Here is a 20,262-nt window from a genome sequence, read left to right as displayed (position 1 = left end):
GTGCAATCTAGGTAAAAAATGGAATAACTATCAACTACACTAATTTACTACATCAATATACTTATACAATTATGAGAATCCTCTTTTTAGTCCTACATCCTTTGTTTTAGTGTGTGACCTTAAGTCTGTGTTTGTTTTTTCCTGATTCAGAATTTTTTGGTGGAGAGGAGCAGGACCGTATAACATTTAATTACGGTAACAACAGATATTGCTGTGCCTGTATGTTTTATCCTTTTACTGCCTTCTTCCATAGTATATAATCTTCCATGCATGAGTCATTTCAGGCATCCTCAGCTACCAAGCAAATTCTAAAATTTACTTTACACAGGTTTTCTTAAGAGGGAGACCTTTGTCTGCCCCTACTAGATCTACAAGTTACCATCCATCTTTTATTTTCAGTGATCAAATAAACTCTTCAAGGCTGGAGCATAGTCATTAAACATGTCTGTAAAGTGCTTAGCATAATTTGAGTATCCTATAAATAAATAATAGTAAGTGAAGGAAAAAGTGATGTACTGTTGACTTTTGGTGATATGCTGTATGGTGCTAGCAATGCTGCCTGAAAAAGAGTTTGAGATGGCCTTTTTCTTGTGGCTGGTATAGGGTGCATTAGGAGCATCACTTTTCTTGTGACTTTTTCCTGTTTGTGTTCTGGCACTATACAATAGTTCATTTCATACCTTTTTTTTTTTCCCCCCCCAAAGAGTACCTTAAATAAAAGTACTTTCAGAATCAGATCCCTGTATCGGTACTTTAACTTACTGTTCCTCTTTTCCATTAGAATGATTTGATTGAGTTCCTAAGCTTTCTTCTCTGCATCTGCTGAGGTGTGAGATTTTTGTTGCATCTAGAATTATATATAAATGTCCCCACTGTATTTTCCACCGAATGCATCCAATGAAGTGAGCTGTAGCTCACGAAAGCTTATGCTCAAATAATTGTTAGTCTAAGGTGCCACAAGTACTTTTTTTTTTTTTTTTTTTTTGCGAATACAGACTAACACGGCTGCTACTCTGAAACCTAGAATTAGATTGGCACAGATATAGCCGTCTGCCTTTTGGTAAAACCTGCAAGGTTATTTACTATTTCTCTCTAAAACAGTTCCTGTTCTTTTTAGGATTTTAACAATGGAAGAGAAAGGGCAAGGGGCAGTCAATATTGTTCAATAGTAACATTTTTTCCCCTTAGGCAACAAGCATTAACACGATCATATGTCAACAGTTGTTTATATAAGGATATGTTTTCAAAGGTGCCTCAATCCAACTTCTAAAATTACATGCACAATTTTTCACATGATCCGAAAAATTTGAATGTGAAAAATGGTGAATTCAAAAAGACTCAGCAGGCAAAATCTGATGTGTAATTTGAGTGCATTCTTTTGAAATTTCTACTCTAGCCATCAGTTCTGCAGAGACTGAAAAGCAGTAGTAGTAGCATGATATTTTAATTCAGTTTGATAGTATTTGGTGGATCAGAAGGTTCTTGAAAGACCATAAGAATAAGGGATACAATAGGAGTGACTGTGTCTAAATTTCTCCTTTTTGAGACTTATCTTTTCAAGAATTTTTGAGATTGAGAGGGTTTTTGTTCCATAAACAACTATAGACTATTTTTGTGAGTGGTCTTTCTCTGACATATAAAACATCAGAGAGATGAGGTAATATCCTTTAGTGGACCAATTCTGTTGGTGAGATAGACAAGCTTTCGACCTACACAGAGCTTTTCTTCAGGTCTGGGAAATATACTCTGGTGTCACAGCTAAATACAAGATTAAACAGTTTCAAATTAAACTATATGTTCAATTTTGTAGTTAGCTGTGACACTGGACTAGAACTGAAATTGTTGCAGACAACAGATTAGAAGGGCAATGGGAATGGAGGCTTCAGCACGGCAGTGAGGAGTGCAGGCCAGCGGCTGCACAAAAATGGGGGTCACCCGGAGTCCCCACTCCTGGGACACAGGAGTGATGAAATTGCATCCAACCCTGACACAGGGCAAGGGCCAGGCCTCCCTCAGAAACAGCCCAGGGCCCTGCCCCTCTGCACTGGGGCACACCGCAATTGCAAGCGAGAGGGATAGTCTCACATGCTCACCCATCCCGAGCCCCAGTTGGTGTGGGCTGGCAGGTTCAGCCCAGCAGGATCCAAGTGTGGAAGGGCTTAGTGTGGGGGATGCAGGTGTGGGGGAAGGGTTCTCTGTGCGGCAATCTGGGTGCAGGTGGCTTGGTGGGAGGGTCTAGAGTGGGGGGGTGCCCAGGATGCACAGGGGCTTGTTGGGGGGTTCTGGGTGCAGGGGTAATGGGACTCTGTGGGTGGTGGTCCAGGTGAAGGTAGATAGAGCTCAGCAGGGGGTCTGGGTGTGGGTGGGATGGGGCTTCGTAGGGGCTCTGTGTGTGGAGGGATGGGGCTTGGCAAGGGAATTCAGGAGCTGGAGGGATGAGGCTTAGTGAAGTGAGATTCCAGGTATGTGGGGCTTGGCAGGGTGGTCAAGGTGCAGGGGGAGTGGAACTTAGCAAAGTAGGGTTTCAAGTGCGGGGAGTTCCGTGAGGGATGGTCTTGGGGTGTGTGTGTGTGTGTGTTGGGGGGCAGATGCAGGAGCTCAGCAGGGGAGTCAGGGTGAGGGGTGGAGTCTGGATGCATGGGGGTTGGATGGGCATGGGGGCAGCTCCCTGTACAATGACTCCTCCCCCTGCAAGCTGGGGAGCTATGGGAACAGGAAGTGGGGGTAGATGTGGAGCTATCTGCAGCTGGGGTCACTGTATGGGGAGCTGCCCCCCATATCTACCCAACCCCCATGCATCCGGATACCACCCCACTCCCCAGCCAGACTTCCCTGATCCATACAGTGGAAGAGGAAGTTCCGTCTTGCACCAGCCCAGCCGGGACTAGCAGCTAGAGCCCAGAAGCTCTGGGTGTAGCACAATAGCAAATGAGGGACAGTCTCCCGCATGCATGTCCAACCTCCTCCCCCACCCTTAGGCTATGATTTATGTTGCCCTCAGCTGCTTCCAATGCCTGAACCAAAAATGCCCGCTCTGGCCCAGTGACCACTGTGAATCAATTATTCTATGAGGAAAGAGTAAAATCTGTGGGAGACATTAATTCTGTGCTTGTGCAGTGGCACAGAATTCCCCAGGAGTACAATTCTGAGCTCAACTCAGGATAAATCAGGAGTATTTCCATTGAAGTCATTGGTATTATACTGAAGTATTCTAAAAACTGAAGTGAGATCAGAATCACAAAGCTCATGCAAAAGAACTTAAATTCCTGAAAAAGTGTTTTATATCCCAAGTGTGCTGGTAGCCATTTACATCCCAGTATGCTTTGTATTTAGAATGGGAATTACCATAAATATAGTAATAAATTTAACTACTACTTGCTGTAAATGCTGAGTTTTTAATGGCACCCATTGAAAGTCCTAAATCTCTCATTTCTGCCATCAAAATATCAACTCTGAACAACTTTCAGAATTTGCAGATGATGGCTTATTTGTTTAGCTGAGCTAGAAAGGTTCGTAATTTATTCTTAATATAAGATAGTGGTTCTCAAACTTTTGTACTGGTGACCCCTTTCACGTAGCAAGCCTCTATGCGTGACCCCCGCTCCCTTATAAATTAAAAACACTAATAGATTTTGGCATTAATACCATTATAAATTCTGGAGGCAAAGCAGGGTTTGGGGTGGAAGTTAACAGCTCGTGACACCCCCATGTAATAACCTCATGACCCCCTGAGGGGTCCCAACCCCCAGTTTGAGAACTCCTAGTATAAGAGGAAGCAAGGGGGCAATAGTGACTCAGAAGCTCCTGGGACTACTCCTGGAATAGTACTGTTGATGGTACTGCTCCTTGTTCAGGACTGTGTCTAAAATCACAAGCTGCACCTCACCTCCTTGTATCACTTCCTATAATTGCATGTACTTTATTGTAAAATCCTGAGTTTCACACTTTTGGAATTAGTTTTAAAATATTGATGTTTTAATTCTGTGTCTAAAGTTAAACTCTAACTTGTCTTGTTTTTAACAAACAAGATTTTTGGATGGATTAAAATACTGTTCTCCTTAGCACTAGCATGACAGGTTCAGAATATTGGGGCTGAGGGAAATGATGACTAAGTAAGTAGAGGAAATCTTTCTATGAAACTGATGAGAAAAGAGATACCAGAATAGAAGTGTTCCCTTGTTGAACATAACCCTGTTCTCAGGTAAATGAAAGAATAGTTGGTGACTTAGGACCAGATTTAGGGGCAGGTGACCAAATGGGGTGTAGGGCTTGGTGGGCACCAGGCTTGGGTGATGTAAGTTATTCAAAAGTTTAACAAATGGGATGGGGTGCTGAAGGTGCTCCTGCCTGGGGCGCCATTTGGTCTAGGGCTGGCCCTGGCTAGCAGTTGTCTGCTTGCACTGTGGCAAACTCTTCATTGAAACTGATCCATGTGAAAGTGTCCTCTTTGATTCATGCTTTGCTTTCTTGAAACATGAGGCTGTATAACTGAGCTCTGTTGTTTAAAGGGGCCCAGACATTATGGTCAAACTTTAAAACTGATTACAGACAGACAGCTGTTTGCCACATATGTATCTTGTTCAGAAGTCATTTGCTAGAATTGTTAGGCTGTAGTCAATGACACTCTGTGCTAGCTTTGCCCCATAACCAAAAAAGATAAAAAGGAAGAATAAAACTCTTAACACATTGACTCTTTCCTATCTATCTATAATGGTGAGTCTGTATACATAATCTGTTAAACTGTGAAATGGGTGTGTGTGTGTGTGGCGGGGGGGGGAGGGGGAATGGCAAACCGTTCAAATATTTGTTAAAATATGATATTCTCCACACAAAAGCCTCACCATATATATTAGGAGAAATCCTTTTCACTGACTAACAGAGAGGAAGAAATTATTAAAAGTATACATTGCTGGGGCAGATGTAAGTAAAATGCAATATAAAATAAACCTAAGTAAAAATAGAGGTTTTTCTGGGTATCCAACCCAAATAGATTCTGTAAAATAGAAGAGGAGAAGTTGGTGCTGATGCACGTGAATATGAAGGCTGAGGAGAGGTGGAAGGTCTGCAACCCTCACTACCATCAAGGGCACACACTGTCTACAGCCACTTCACTCTCACAGCAGAGGAATATGTAGTCACAGAATGAAACGCCCTTACCTTGCCCTTCCTATTTCCTGCCTCCTCCTGTACATTCGTGCCTGGGGTGCTGCTGTTGTGGTCACAACAAAATCGTGGTAGTTCCACTATGGGGGGTTTCGGGCCTTCCTTATCTGAAGGGGGAGGGGCCAGGATTTGGGTCAATAGGGTTAACTACCACGCTTATGTCTCTAAGGCTACAATTGAAGGTTTATAATTATTAATCTACAGTTTTGAAAAAGTTATCTGTAGTAGGATATAATGCCTGCATTCTGTCATTGGCCCTTCACTTCCCCCACCCCAAAGAACAATAGTTGCCCCCATAAATAAAAAATTCTGGTCTAGATACTTGGTCAGATTAGTTAACCTGTACATTGATGTTGGTTTTTGTTGCACGTTTAAATGAAGGCAGAATTTTCCTACTGTTTTATTAAGCCCCACAACAAATCTGTCTGTACTCAATGTGTTGCATCATCGCTGACCTTCTGAGGCTTCTGTCATAGCTCATGGGGCTATGTGACCTTAGTGGAAATAACAGCTCCATCAATTTTAGCAACAGCCATCCTCATAATGCCTTTCCACTTTTTTTTTTGAATTACCACCCAACTCACTGAATTAGCCCCTTTTTTTGCAGGGGGGAATGGTGGAGCAGCACTCCAGAAGTTCAGATGCTTTCCCAAACCTCTCATCTAAAAACTGGACTAAAAGTCTCATGCAAACAGGATGTCATGAGATTTCTGTTTCTGGCTGGGTAAGAAATATTAGAAGAACTATTTTTATTTACTTCAGTCCTTCCTGTCCTGCCCTTGTTGAGAAAAAAAAATCTTACACATTCCACAGAAATGATCTAAAAGTGCTATGTCTGTCATACTGTTGCCTTTTGGATCAGTAACAATAGAAAAAGTTGTACTTATTGTTAAGGGTAACTATATGAGGGGGGAAATGAGAGAAATGAAATAAAGTTAACTGTACTTTTTTGAACCTTGAGAAGGGTTGAGTTTGGTTTGAATTTTGAGCAGAGTTTGAAATTGGCTCCTGCTTCATCCACATCAGTTTGCACATTCCCAGTTGAAACCAATGCAATTTACTTTGTCAAATAAATCACTACTGCTCTTTAGAAAAACACACTAACAAATCCCCGTCAGAGTAGTGTTGTTAGGATCCCCATTGTGGTTAATTCTGCCCCATTGAAAACAATAGGGCTTTAGACTTCACCGTTTTAGTCAATGGGCACAAGACCAAAGTCCATTGTGGACAAATTTGCAAACTACACTGCCCAGTTGTTGCCTACATTGACATGCCTCTTAAATAAAAGCCCTGTGTTAAACTCAGTGTTTACAAACTAAATTATCTGCTTATAAACTAAATGATCATCAGAATTACAGATGCATGTGAAGGAGTGATTATTTTCTTAGTTACCATGTGTATAGTTAGTAATGAAACAGTCAGTAGCAAGAAGAAAAAAGGAAAAAACGGGCATTGCTTATTTTACACACTTTTACAGACAGACATATTCTGGGACTGATAAGAGCTCCAATTCATCCTGAAGTCGGAGACGGAAGTTTTCTTGTTGAATGACTACTGTGCACATAGTGGGACTATTAATCTGTTGTCACGTGTTTTCCTTGGAGGAATTAGTTTCCTTCCTGAGGAGGTCCAATAGGTCAGGTAAATATCTGAGTTTGGAAGCTGTTTGCATCAGTCCTGCCCTGTTAGAATGAACGTTTCTACGAAGAAACCGTGAGAGGAAAGCTCTAGGAAACCTATTTGTGCAGCTATGCAATACAGCAATGTCGGGGAGCCATTTTAACTGTGTATGACAGATAAAAGGTCTCCTCTTTATTGTGTAATTTGAGAATCTAGCTTGGTTAGAAATCAGTATTCAGTTTTGTTTTATTTAATAGCATTGGCTGAGTAGAGATTAAGAGCCAGATTGTGGAACCTTTACTTAAACCAGCCCTTGTTCATGCAAGTAATCCCTGGTATTACTTGGTCAAATAAGCATTCTCCAGTGTACGGATTCTACAGTCAGGGCCTAAGAAATTTGAATCTATTACTATCCATCTGTTCTTGTTTTATACTTACATTGTAAACATTTTGGGGCAGGGATGGTCTTTCTGTTCTGTTTGTACAGTGCCTAGCACAATGGGGTCCTGCTCCATCACTGGAGCTCTTAGGTCCTATGATAGTAGAATAAAATAATATCTCAATTATACAGTATTTACATTGGTTCATCTGGTCACACCATGCCTTAATTTACACCAGTGCAAATCCAGAGTAATCCCATTGAAGTAATGGAGTTATTCTGGTTTGTACTGATGAAACAAAGTTCAGAATTTGATCCATAGCGTTTTAATAATGAACAAAACAGACAAACGTGTGCCTGTGCAGCTCTGTTAAGGGCTTTCTCGGTTGTTAATACAAACCTGTACCATGAGAAGTAGAGATGAGAATCAAATCCTCAAAAGTGAGGAGTGTTTGCAATATGAATCTGAGGCCAAGACTACACTAGAAAAGGTTTGCCAGTGTATGCTATACAGGTCTAGCTATACTGGCAAAGCTTCCTAGTTAGGGTGACCAGATGTCCTGATTTTTCAGGGACAGTCCTGATATTTGGGGCTTTTTTAAATATGGGCTCCTACTACCCCCCCCCACCTCCTGTTCAGATTTTTCATGCTTGCTATCTGGTCACCCTATTCCTAGTGTAGACGCAGTTTATAACAGCAAAAAAAGAACTCTTGCTTCTATGTGTTATACCGTGAAATATAGTGAAAGTGAAATAACCTATACCAGCAAAACCACTTTGATGCTGGTGTAACTGCATCAACACTAGGGCTTTTGCTGGTATGCCTATGTTGCAAAAATATCACCCCCTTTGCTGACATTGCTATACTGGGAGAAGCTTCTAGTGTAGATCTGGCCTGACTGTGAAACTCTTGTTCACAAGGGTTTGTGAAAACCCTTGTGATCTATCTAGTTTGTCCCCCATCCCTGAATTTCACTTTATGCTTTAGAGTAAAATAAAACTCAGCCAGTTTTCTGAATCTAGCTGTAGGATCTCCAAAAAGGCTCATAAAGCTAAGCCAAATTTTTACAAACCTGCCCTGAATTTTGAGCTTGCAACCAGCTGCCAAACTGGCCATGTTTTGGTTTTCACTGCAAACATTTAACACAGTTCTAGTGCTGTGTTATATAATCTCCTTGGTTGTTTGGAAAGTGACTCCCTAAAAATATCAACTTCACTTTCCAAACTGTGAATTTGATATTTATATATTTTGATTTACACACTGATCCTGTTAAAAAGGAGCACCTTCCCCTGCTCTAGGCACTACTTGACTATTCCTAAAAATAGAGAGCTTTTCTGTAACTCCCTTTTAATTACAAGTCAACTAATTCAGAATAACCCAGCAGCAACTAACATATGGAAGATCATGAAGATCTCCCACTAGAACCTTCCGCCTCCTTCAGCCTGGAAAAACAAATGGGCTTCAGAGCATGCCTTGAAAATTAGGGCTATTTCAGACCAAGAGGAGAGCGTGTTCCAAAGTATATACAAACTAATTCCTCATTGTTTTACTATAAACGACAGTGAATCCTGATGAAATGAATACAGCTGTTGCAGTACTGTGACATAAGAGAGCCAAAATATGGTAACTAATTTACTATTCAGGGATTTTTTAAAATATACATTTGGAGGAGATTCATTATTGGCAATTCTTCAGTGAGGCATTTATAAACTTATCCTCTGAGGTGATCGTATCTTCTTTCATTCTGAGAACACACAGAAGAAATAGAACCAGGATGACAAATGAGCAGTCAGAAAGAAACCACAAGAACCTCAGGCTAATCCAAACCAAGCTGAAAAACCTTTTGCGAAGGAGATGAGAACTCTTTCATGGGCTGTTAGAAAAATTCACCGAGAGGCTCTCTGCTGACCAGGTCACTGAGACCAGAGTCACCAAGGGAAGGCTGCAACAGCCATAACCTCCCATATGCTTGCAGGACCATAAGAATTTGCCCCCAAAAGTAGGTAATGTTGGCTGGGAAGGAGTTGTGCCCAGCACTGATTCTATGTGTCCCCTCAGCAACCTCTGCTGATGGTGACCCTATGGAGCTCTGAACATAACCCAAGGATGGGCTGCCTGTTCTCACTTATGGTGAATGCTTCACTGCGGTATCAGTGACTAGGATGGCACAGGGAAGTATTCCGAATACTTCAAACATCTGTAAAAAATTCAGTGATTCTGGCCCACAAAATGAATACTGCCCATACTGCAGTGTCTACCCCACAGATAATCCCAACCTTTGCTCTGGCTGTTTGGATGTCTGCTTGCTTACTTCTAGAGCACCAAAGTCATGAAGAAGTGTACATAATATCATTTACACTGCTATAAGACTACTGGCAAAAGAAAAAACAGTTGCCTCCTGTCTTATCCTGAAGAGGGTCTAGCTTCTCATTTCTACTAATTGTGACCCCAAACTATATTCTAGCTTCAGGAAGTGGGAAAATATACATTGCCAGAATTCCTTCTTCATGTGTTCTGATGTTTACTGTGTTTGGTATTTTGACTTGAAAATTGCTATTTATGCTATGCATAAAAATTGTAGAAGTACATGACTAAATAGGTGAAATGGATATTAAAGCTGGTGAGATGAGGGTAAAGCATGATTTGAATTGAGTTAACTGAAATTGGTGCGAACCAGGGTGCGATGGGATGTACTAGGCCCTTTAAGGCAAAAGGCTAGAAAATGAGTAATGAAGGCGGCTCCCCAGGTCTTCCTAGAAAGGCTGCAGGGAAGAAGCTGATCAGAGCTCAGCAGGCTCAGCTAAAAGGAGTTAGTTCCTGGCAGGTACTAGAGGAGCAGGAAAGGCGCTCTTTGCTGGAGTTTGAGACAGAACCAGAAGGCTGGTTCTGGTGACACTGGTGTTCTGTGGGGAAGAACTTCAGCCCTGAGGTAATGGTGAAGAGGAAGGGACTACATGAGAAATGGCCCAGGAAATAGCAACAGCTATATATAAGGTCCTGGGTTGGGAGCCAGAGTAGTGGGTGGGCCCAGGTACTATCACTCACAGGATGATCTAAGCCCCAAGAAGGGATTAAGACTTGTTTATAACCCCAAGAGAAGGGAAGGACTAAAAAAAAAATCTCCAGGGAGAATGCTGTGGGGGCACTGCTCTATGCCAGGGCAGACAGGGAGTTAAAGCTAGCCCAGAAGGGTCTGAGGACTGAGCCCAGAGACCAGACTAAACACATTACTTAGGGCATAGGGACAGGCCCTGTTGGATCTTTTACCCTGGAAGAGGTAGGTTTTGTTGACATGTTGACTGTGTGACTTGGCCGGATGGCAGAGCCACTGAAGGGCAGTGTTGGCAAGGGCAATAGCCGAGGGAACACAGCGAAAAGAGAGAAAGTGAGTGCAGGTTTGCACCTACCCAACACAAGGTGCTCACAAGAGGTGAGTGTGCACCACCACATGGGGCTTAGGTTGAGTCAGTTTTTACAAGACCAGACTGACTTGCACACCAGATACAGTAACTCCCCACTTAATGGCCTCACACTTAACATTGTTTCGATCTTACATCCCTGCTCCATTACAGAATTTGCATGTTTAAAGTTGTGCAATTCTCCCCTATAACATCATTTGGCCACCTGCTTTGTTCACGGCTGGCAGCCCCTCTACGACCTCCCCCCCCCCCCCCCACCAGCACCTCCCGCTCACTGGCGGACCCTGTGGATCAGCACCTTCCCCGTGCTCCCCCTGCCTCCTGCTTGCGGCAATCAGCTATCTTGCAGCATTCAGGAGGCTAGGGGGAGGAGCGAGGACATGGTGCGCAGCCTTCCCCCTCCCTCCCCGCCTCCTGAATGCCGCAAACCAGCTGATTGCCGCAGGTAGGAGGTGGAGGGAGCAGGGAGAAGGCACTGATCTGCAGTGTCTGCTGGTGAGCGGGAGGTGCTGGGGAAGGCGTGTACGGGAGCTGATGGGGGGCAGTCAGCCTGTTTAATACCTGTATAAAATTACTTGTTTAAAATGTATTTAATGCCTTTTGTCTGGCAAAAAAAGTTTCCCTGGAACCTACCCTCACCCCCATTTACATTCATTCTTATTGGAAATTGGGGAAATTGGATTTGCTTAACATTAAAGTTGCATTTTTCAGGAACAAAACTACAACATTAAGTGAGGAGTTACTGTATTCAGCTTATGTAAACTGTTGTAGACAGGTTGAAGTTGGTGGAGCTGTGACATTTTACACTAGCTCGGGATGTTTCCATAGGAATGCACAGCTCTTCGTGTTCCCAGATTAAAATGAGGCCATTTGAACCTTTCTCACAAGAAACCACTGAGTTTTGTGAAACCCTTATTGTTCTTGAATAACACAATGTTTGTGGGAAAGTGGTTTTGGGAAAAGACAGCTCAAAAGACTTCTGAAAAGAGACTGATTCCTAGAAGTACACAGAGAAAAAGGGAAGGTAGGGCACTATGTCAGAAAGGAAACATTGTGTGTTAAGGAGAGGAAAAGATGTTAGCTGAAGGGAAATGGTAACAGTGGGCAACTCAAAGCAATAGGGTATATTCAGCACAACCAGATTAGGTAGTGTAGAGCTACAAAATAATATTTAAGATGGAAAGGTTACTCTGGAAAGACATTCCTCGTGGTCCTTATTTGGCAGAAGCTGAAAACTAGGAACTTGGTATGTGAGTGATAGACAGAATTATCTCCTTTATTAAAGAAAGACATCTCTGTACTCTGAGAGGATTTATTTAGGATATCTGAGGGTGTCCACGAATTCTTTCTGAATCCGGAGACAAATTGAAATAGAGGAGAGCTGATCTAACAGCTGATAACAGACTGTGGAAGAACTTAGACAAAGCAGATGAGGGGAAAACCAAGCCCTGTATCAACCCAGCTGCTTCACCTTGTAGCTGCAGTTGAACAGCTGCACAGAAGAAACATTCAGTCACACACATCTATAAGCATTGTACCTTGCTGGAGGTAATAGCTAAGACATACAACATTAGCCTACAGTTAAAACTCTGAACAAAATGCAATCTAAATCTATAGTCTGAAAACCTCTTCAAGAGTAAAGATAACTTCCATGATTTAGCTCTTACCCTAAAAATGGGCTATTACTAGAATAAATGCTGTTAACACACATAGAATTGCATTGTGTATTGTAATATGTCCTGCCTTTTGATATTTTTTTTATTACAATTTAAAACTAGTTTAATATAGGGAAAGTCCTTTAGTCCCCTAGCTTGGACTTCAAAGAAGACTAATTACTTGCGCCCTTTTCTGTAGGGAAGACAAACTTCTGACAAAACTTTTTCTAATTTGGTTTCCAAGTGACCAATAAGAGTTAAGATATTGAATGCCCATAAGAGAATTGAAGATTGGTCATACTGGGTCACAGCAATGGTTCATCTAGCCCAGTATCCTGTCTTCCGAGAGTGGCCAATGCCAGGTGCCCCAAAGGGAATGAACAGAACAGGTAATCATCAAGTGATTCATCCCCCATTGCCCATTCCCAGTTTCTGGCAATCAGAGGCTAGGGACACTTCAGAGCATGGTTTCATATCCCTGTCCATCCTGTCTAAAAGCCATTGGTGCATCTATTCTCCATGAACTTATCCAGTTCTTTTTTTGAATCCTGTTATAGTCTTGGCCTTCACAACATCCTCTGGCAAAGAGTTCCACAGGTTGACTGTGCACTTTGTGAAGAAATACTTTGTTTGTTTAAAACCTGCTGCCTATTAATTTCATTTGATGACCCCTAGTTGTTGTGTTGTGAGAAGGAGTAAATAACATTTCCTTATTTACTTTCTCCTCACCAGTTATGATTTTGTAGACCTCTATCATATCCCCTCTTAGTTGTCTCTTTTCTCAGCTGACAAGTCCAAGTCTTATTCATCTCTCCTCATATGGAAGCCGTTCCATACCTCTAGCTGTAAGTAGATTATTATGAGCAGCTCAGGCTGAATTTTTCAAATTTCAATTTTGCAACAAAAAGACAGTGATGAATTTTTCATGAAAAATTGTCTTGTTTTTTGGCCGGCTGTAATTAAGAGTAAAAGCTGGTTAGTGTGAACATGGAGCTTAAATGGTATATTTCTGTACCTTTGTATGCTAAATCTAATTCTTAGAATCATGTTTACAGTGTGCATATTCGCTATTACGGATTCAGTTCAGAAATAGCTTTCTGTGAGTATTTTATGCCATGCTTCCTCAGATGAGTTCTCTGACACTTAAGTGCACAGACAGCATTGTTAGAGCATGCCAAAAGATTCCTTTACTTTATGCTTACTATTCTTTGTTCCTTATGTTTTGTCCAGATGGTGAAAGCATTCCTCAGTAACTGCTGATCTGAGCGATGCAGGCTGGCTTGGATGTAAAAGGACAAGAATGTGGGGGTTGGAGGGATTGGACTTTTGACCAAACCCCCCTAAAATTTTAAAAAGACAGAAAAATGCTATGATCAGACTGTCATGGAGTTTATGTTCAGCAGTAACTTTCAAAGAACAACTTGTAAGAATTTTAAATGTGTTTTTCTTCAATGTAGAAAGGCTAAGTGTAATTACCTCCACTTCTTAACTTTTGTTGTCGTATTAAAACTGCTTAATATCTCTAACATCATAAGTATGAGGCAAGAAAAAAAATGGCCCATTACATCCTTTTGTTGCTCACCATTGGTCAGTAAGCATGAATTCCTTTTTTGGACATAATAAGAGATACAAGAGCTTGTATTTGGCCTAAAGGTAAATGTTTTACCAGCATGAATCTATTGTAGCAACAAACTGAAATCTTTTTTGAGTTCAAACCAGAAGGAGAAGAGAAGAGATAAATGGGGAGGGTGGGATTTATAGGTCAGTCATTGATTTCATTTAATTCATTTTTTGCGTAGCTTTAGGAGTACAAAGCTGTCTGAGATTTACAAAAACAAAACATTAATTTTTCTTTCATAGTGTTGCCAAATTACAGAGTGCTGGCAACCCTAGCAAAGAGTATTCACAAGCATCTTTCTATGGACAAACAGCCTTGCCTCATACTGATGAATCTGGACTTTTACACTTAGCATCTTAGGCTGTTTCATTCATTACTTCAGGGTGGAATGGCTCTTCCTGCCTTAACTCTATCACACATTAGTAGAGTGATTTCTTACTGTCTGACAAATCCCTATGATTTCTTTTTTAGTATTTATAAGCTTAATCCTAGATTTCTCTTTGGCGTGTACTCTGTTTTACATCAGATAGAGAAACCTGCCAGCTTCTTTAAAGGCCCACCGTAAAATTTTCAAAAGCACTCCAGTCATTTAGGGTACAATCCACAAAGCAATTGAGGGGCCTAATTTCCAGATTTAGGTGTCTAAATCCCCATGCGTGGCATCACTGTGATCCATGAAACTCCTTCTTGGCTGCTGCCTAGTCCTGCAGGTGCTTAAACTCACTCAGCATCTAACTTTCTGCTGTAAAAGTTCTCTAGGCACCTAAGTTTAGACCCTGGGTCATGTGCATGGCTGCCTCCTCTCGATGCCCAGGCACTCATCTTCCCGCCTAAGCCCCAGAGCAATTAATGAACAGGGAAGCTAGGTGCTTGTCTGCCTCAATCACATATGGGATCCAATCCAGTAGATGGCCTCTGAGAATGCCTACTGGATCTGGTCCCATGCAAAATCCTATTGGAGGAGGAGGTGGTGGTGCTGATTCTCATCTTATAATGTTTAGCCCAGTGGTTAGAGCACTTACCTGGGATGTGGGAAACTCTGGTTCAATTCCCACCTCTCCTCTGCAAAAGGGAGATCCAGGATTGGAAAGGAGCTGGGATGGTGTTTAACCACTGAACTGTAGGAAAGTCTCATGTGTGGCTGTCTCAGGGTCTGCTGTTTTAATAAATAAAGAGCCACTGGGAGCGGGAGACTGGATCCTGGGTCTCCCACATGGATGTCCTAACCACTGGACTACAAAGTCACTTTCTCATTCTGTCTGGCCCAGTGACTGCTCCACTGTAGCTAAATACTTAAATAATCATTGTGAGAGAGGGAATGATTCTATAGTCCAGTGGTTAAGGCACCCACCTGGGAAATTGGAGATCCCAGGTCCAGTCCCCATACAAAGTGGAGCTTTATCAGCAGGAAAGATTGAGGGAGCCCCACATCTGAATATCCCATAGTTCAGTGGTTAGAGCACCCTCCTGAGAGGTAGGTGCCAGATTTTGCCACCCTTATTCACTAGAAATAGAACCTTATTCTGTGAACATGCTTTCAATAGGACTAATCAGAGTAAAATACTCCTCAATGTCAGAGTGGCTAACTCTGGCCCTTTTTAAACTGAATCTCCTGCAGAGGAGAGTTTCCAAGCAATGCCTTATTTTTTCATTTGCATTGTCCAAGAGAGTCTTGTCTTTTAGGTAGACTTCTTTAAGAGAGAGATTCAGCAAGTTAAGATAACACTGAATTCGTTGGCATGGCAAGCCTGCAGTTTGGCCAGAGATAGTTCTCTGATACTGAGATTTGGGAGGGATGCCAGAAGCAGGTGTTTCAATCTAATATAAGAGAATGGCAAATGAAAAAGCCATTGACCAGGACAGCTATTACATGAGACAAGTTGTCAAAGCCTGGAATCATCCTGGCCCAATGGGGGTTGTTGTCAATTATGTTGGAGTAACTTGTGTGAAGTCTTTTTTTGAGTAGTGTTCACTCCTTAAGGTGCTGCAGGTGAGATGATTAGTTAGAGGGAAAGCTAATGGGTCAGGATTCCAATGAGGGGAATTTATATAGGTTTTTGGGAGCTTTGCAAATCCCAAAGTTGATTTCCTGTTCCCAGGTGTCCCGGGATTTAAAGAGATGTTCATATTCCCCTCCCCTCCTGTAAGCTATTTAGTGGAATAAGCAGTTGATAGAATTCACACTTAAATTGTTCTTCTAAGGTGAGCTCTAGAGTTAGCACTCCATTAGGCACCTACCACACTTAGGAGCTCTGAATACATAATAATTTAAAAATAAATAACTGAGCTGAATGAAGGAAGGGAAAGAGTTCACATCTCTCTAAGCTATTTTTTCAGATAGAGTCCTACTGCTGTAGGGGGACTGCTGTAGAGCCTGGCAGAGGGATTGAGATCCTGCGGGTCCTGCAGGACCCGCTACCAGAACTGTGAGAGCAGGTGGGAGTGGGATTAAAGAATAGTCTCACACACAGCTCTAGTTTGAGGCTCTTTGTCAGCAGACTCAGACAACACGGTATTAGTTACATCAGTTCATATTTGGAAGGTTTTGTTCACAACCCTAAGGGAAGGACACTCAATTATTCTAAAATGAAAGTGTAGATTCTGATTAAACTGATAGCATATGCCTCCTTGTCCCATTTAGATCCACCACCACTTGGAGACTCTACTGAATACCCTTGCTAGTACACTCAAGTCTCAAAATACTCAGGCTTCTGTTGTTTGTGAACCACAACGGAATAAGAATTGAATTGCTCTGAGGCTTTCTGTCAGAGCATGTCATTCAGCTTGATGTGTGACTGATTTGAAAGCCTCAAGGTAGTGTGACATGTGAACTAAAAGCAGAGGGGAGCAGTAGAGAAGCTGCAAAACCTCATGACAGATTTCTAAATGTATGAGAAGGGAGACAGACACTGCTGGAAGAAGAGGAGTAAACACAGATGAAGAAAACTCGATAGGTTGGGTGGTGCCTATCTGAACTTCTACGTCCCATGAAAGGGCTGAACTTTACACCACCTTGTTCTTTGCAAGATTTTCAATAGATCCTGGATCTAGCTAGGCCACAAATACCAGAAGAAAAACTTCTTACAGTTTTTCTGCACTTCTGCTTCCAATTGTGGCTGAAACCAGGAAGCATGAGTCTTATTAAACTTGAATATGGGAAGCTGGGCTAGGAATAAAAATTAGCCTAACTATTGTATACTTCAGATAAAGGTTGCTTTTTGGTTTTGTTTAACTCTTGATTGAAACTAGTTTACTGTAGAGGTGGTGCTTTCCTCCCTCCCCCTCCAACTTTAGAGTTCAAATAAAAAGGGAGCTGAATCCAAAATGTCCCTGGTGTTGCACAGCTCCGATTTAACCAAATATTTTAAAAATGGAATGTTTCAATTTTGTTTGGGGGCATAGGGGAATCTAGTTAGAATGAGCAAATCTTTTGGGAGTGGTTATTGTTTAAACCACTTTATCAATTTCCAGTCATAAGTATTTATGAAAGAACATAGTCTTGCTTAACCTGATTGCATACTTTGAGCAATACACAATGCTAGCTGATAATTCATCTTTGAAAAGGAAGATTTGTTTTTATGAAAGTTAATAGCCTCCACTAAGTTAAGACATTGCAGTTTGTTTGTCACTACTTTGTCAGTTGATATGCTGAGATCTGTGCATATATGCTTACACTTACAATAGTAGGCTTTAGCTTTATATTGGTGCATGGCTCTTGCACATCTGCATTGCATATGTTTATGAAGGTGTTTTCTGTTAATAGTGGGGTGGAGTTTGGAAAGGGTGATGGGCACATGAAACCAGTTGCAGCTCCCTAATCCTGAGCTGCCCAGCCTTAGCACAAGTTAAAAGTTGCATTGGAGCAGCTCTGACTAGCATAGGATCCAGGTGTACATTGGGATTCCATCTGTGACCTCTTTCCACTCAGCTTCACAAGAACTTAGTTTGACTCCAAACTCCATCACTCAGGTACCTTTATTTGTCATACAGCAACACTACGCTGAGCTGATCAGGTTTAAATATGGGGTGTCTGTGGTGTGAATGAAGGGTATATCACATCTCCAAAGTTAGAGAAACCCTTTCCCTTTATATACATTTTCACATCTCGGTGCATTTACTATAAACTACATCACACACCTTTTGATTGGCTTGGTTACTTTGCAGGAACCAATTGCTGTGTAGCATGTTCTGTCCATGCTTGACTACTCCTTACCTTATCTCTACATTCCTAATTTACCTTGTCCATTGTTGTTGTTTTTCATAGTAAATGGTTCCCTGGTGTTCTCCCTCTTACCTTAGCTGGCTCAGACATTCTGTCTTCTTATCCTACTAATCTATTTACTTATCTTATTTAGCACAAAACCATCTGTTTTCAACTTAATGATCTCTTTACCTTCTTAATTCTATCTTTCAAGAAATGAGTCCCCTCTCCAGGTGTTAATTACTCATGTCAGGCCAGACCTACAGTTTAACATAGCCTCCATCATACTCCATCCCTGACAAGATCCTAATACATTCCCTATACCAGGGTTCAAGGGCTGGTATAGTGGCTTCACTGCCTTCTGTAATTAGCTTTCCATTAGCAAATATCTCCCCTGCCAGACAGAATTATCAAATGGCCATCTCTGGATACATTAGGTCCACTTCATGGTAACAGCTTACCAGAGAAGCTGGCTCTGTGGGGAAAAATACTCATCAGTGAATGTAGATAAAAGGCCAGCTTTCCAGCTGGGAGTTTCTCCGCTCAGTAGACTATCAAGTTTGCCAACAAGCCACACCTATACACTAGTTGTGAAGGTAAAAATATGATTAGGAGATAGTGTGGAAATAGCACCTCTTGGTAACAGAACTATTTCTCCCTTATTTCATTCATTTTAACTGGTAGCCTCAAAGATTATGGTGAAAATAGGTGACATTTATGTCACACTTTTCATCTAATGGTCCCAAAGCACTCATCTTACCTGACATAAGCCAATAATAAGAATTTATTATTATTGTTTGATTTCTAGTGATCTACATAAGATAGTATCTACCTTGAAGAGCAATATTCTGGAAGAGCATGACTTCTGAGTTCTTGCTTTCTATGCCATAGTTTTCACATCCAGAGAATGAGGGCAATGTTACTTACTTTGATTTCTCAACCACATAATGGTGTTGCTTCTGAATCTTCCAGTGCATTTCTCCATTCAAACTTTAGTTTGACATTGAACCAAATTGAAATTCATGACTAATGGATTTTCAAATATTTCTGATGTAGACATTCAGAAGGCAAGTGATATGTGCATTGGCTTCTTGCATCAGTGAACATCAAGGTTTGTGGTACCTTGGAATAATTATTGATCTCTCTTGTCAGTATAGCTTGTTGTTTGACAGAACTGAAGGTTTGCTTAATATTGTTATGGGAGTATATAAATGGATAAGTGAAGCATAAGGAGTCTTGCTGATAATTAGCTGTTTTGATGGTACTGGTGCATGTCAAGGCAGATCTGCATTTTAGTGCCAGTTCACCTTTACAAAGAGAGAGAGAAATCTGATGTGTAATCAATGGAAGAAAATTAGAGTAGAAAAAGTAGAAGGGGGGTGAGGGAGAACCATTTTAAGGCCTCAATCCTGTACTATTGAAATCAGTGGGAGTGTAACAGTTTAAGGCTGGGATCCATAACCTTTGGTCCATGGCCTGCCAGGATAAGCCCCCTGGTGGGCTGGGCCGGTTTGTTTATCTGCCACGTCCGCAGGTTCGGCCGATTGCGGCTCCCACTGGCTGCGGTTCACCGCTGCAGGCCAATGAGGGCCGTGGGAAGCAGCGGCCAGCATAGCCCTCGGTCTGCGCCACTTCCCACAGCCCCCATTGGCCTGGGATGGCAAGCCACGGCCAGTGGGTGCTGCAATCCGCCGAACCTGTGGAAGCAGCAGGTAAACAAACCGGCCCAGCGCGCCGGGGGCTGCAGGCCAAAGGTTACTGATCCCTGGTTTAAGGACCAGGAAGCCTGGGGCTAGCCAGCCCTGTTTATTCAGCACACCTGTGCAATAATTAACTGCATTTTAGGAAGATTGGAATGGACTAATTAGGGTCAGGTGACACTTGAAACACCTGGACCTCATAGAAGGGCTGAGAAGAGTTAGTTTGCAGGAGAAACCACATGGCGCAACCTGGGCTCCTGTGAAAGGCCCTAAAACAGGGTTTGGATGAGGTGTTGAGATAATGAGGGGACTCCAGAGAAGGAGCCTGGGAGTCGGGGCCAAAGAGAGAGAGAGAGAGAGAGAGGGGAAAAAAAAAAAACTTAAAGGTAGCCCAGAAGGGGCTGGCAACAGAGCCCCAGAGGGCAGGCTGAAGAGGAGCCCAAGTGGGTGTGTCACAGTTTCAGGGTAACTGCAACTGTATCTCTCCCCCTCCATGTTCCTCTCCA

General features: G+C 42.1%; 1 protein-coding gene across 9 annotated transcripts in view; it reads left to right on the top strand.

The window, feature by feature from the left end:
• MID1 (midline 1) overlaps window positions 1-20,262 on the top strand; it is a 329,175-nt gene that overhangs the window by 213,373 nt on the left and 95,540 nt on the right. For 6 of the 9 annotated variants that reach the window (XM_043501596.1, XM_038387758.2, XM_043501556.1 and 3 more), the window contains exon 3: window positions 5,771-5,887. The exons of the other annotated variants lie outside the window; for them this stretch is intronic. In XM_043501596.1, the coding sequence (XP_043357531.1) occupies window positions 5,771-5,887 (117 nt within the window). The remainder of the gene's footprint in view (window positions 1-5,770; window positions 5,888-20,262) is intronic. 9 annotated transcript variants of the gene reach the window in all.

This window comes from Dermochelys coriacea, chromosome 1 (genome assembly GCF_009764565.3).
Source record: "Dermochelys coriacea isolate rDerCor1 chromosome 1, rDerCor1.pri.v4, whole genome shotgun sequence".
Classification (NCBI taxonomy): domain Eukaryota; kingdom Metazoa; phylum Chordata; order Testudines; family Dermochelyidae; genus Dermochelys; species Dermochelys coriacea.
The sequence above is the reverse complement of the archived record's forward strand: the minus strand, read 5'-3'. Positions and strand labels throughout refer to the sequence as shown.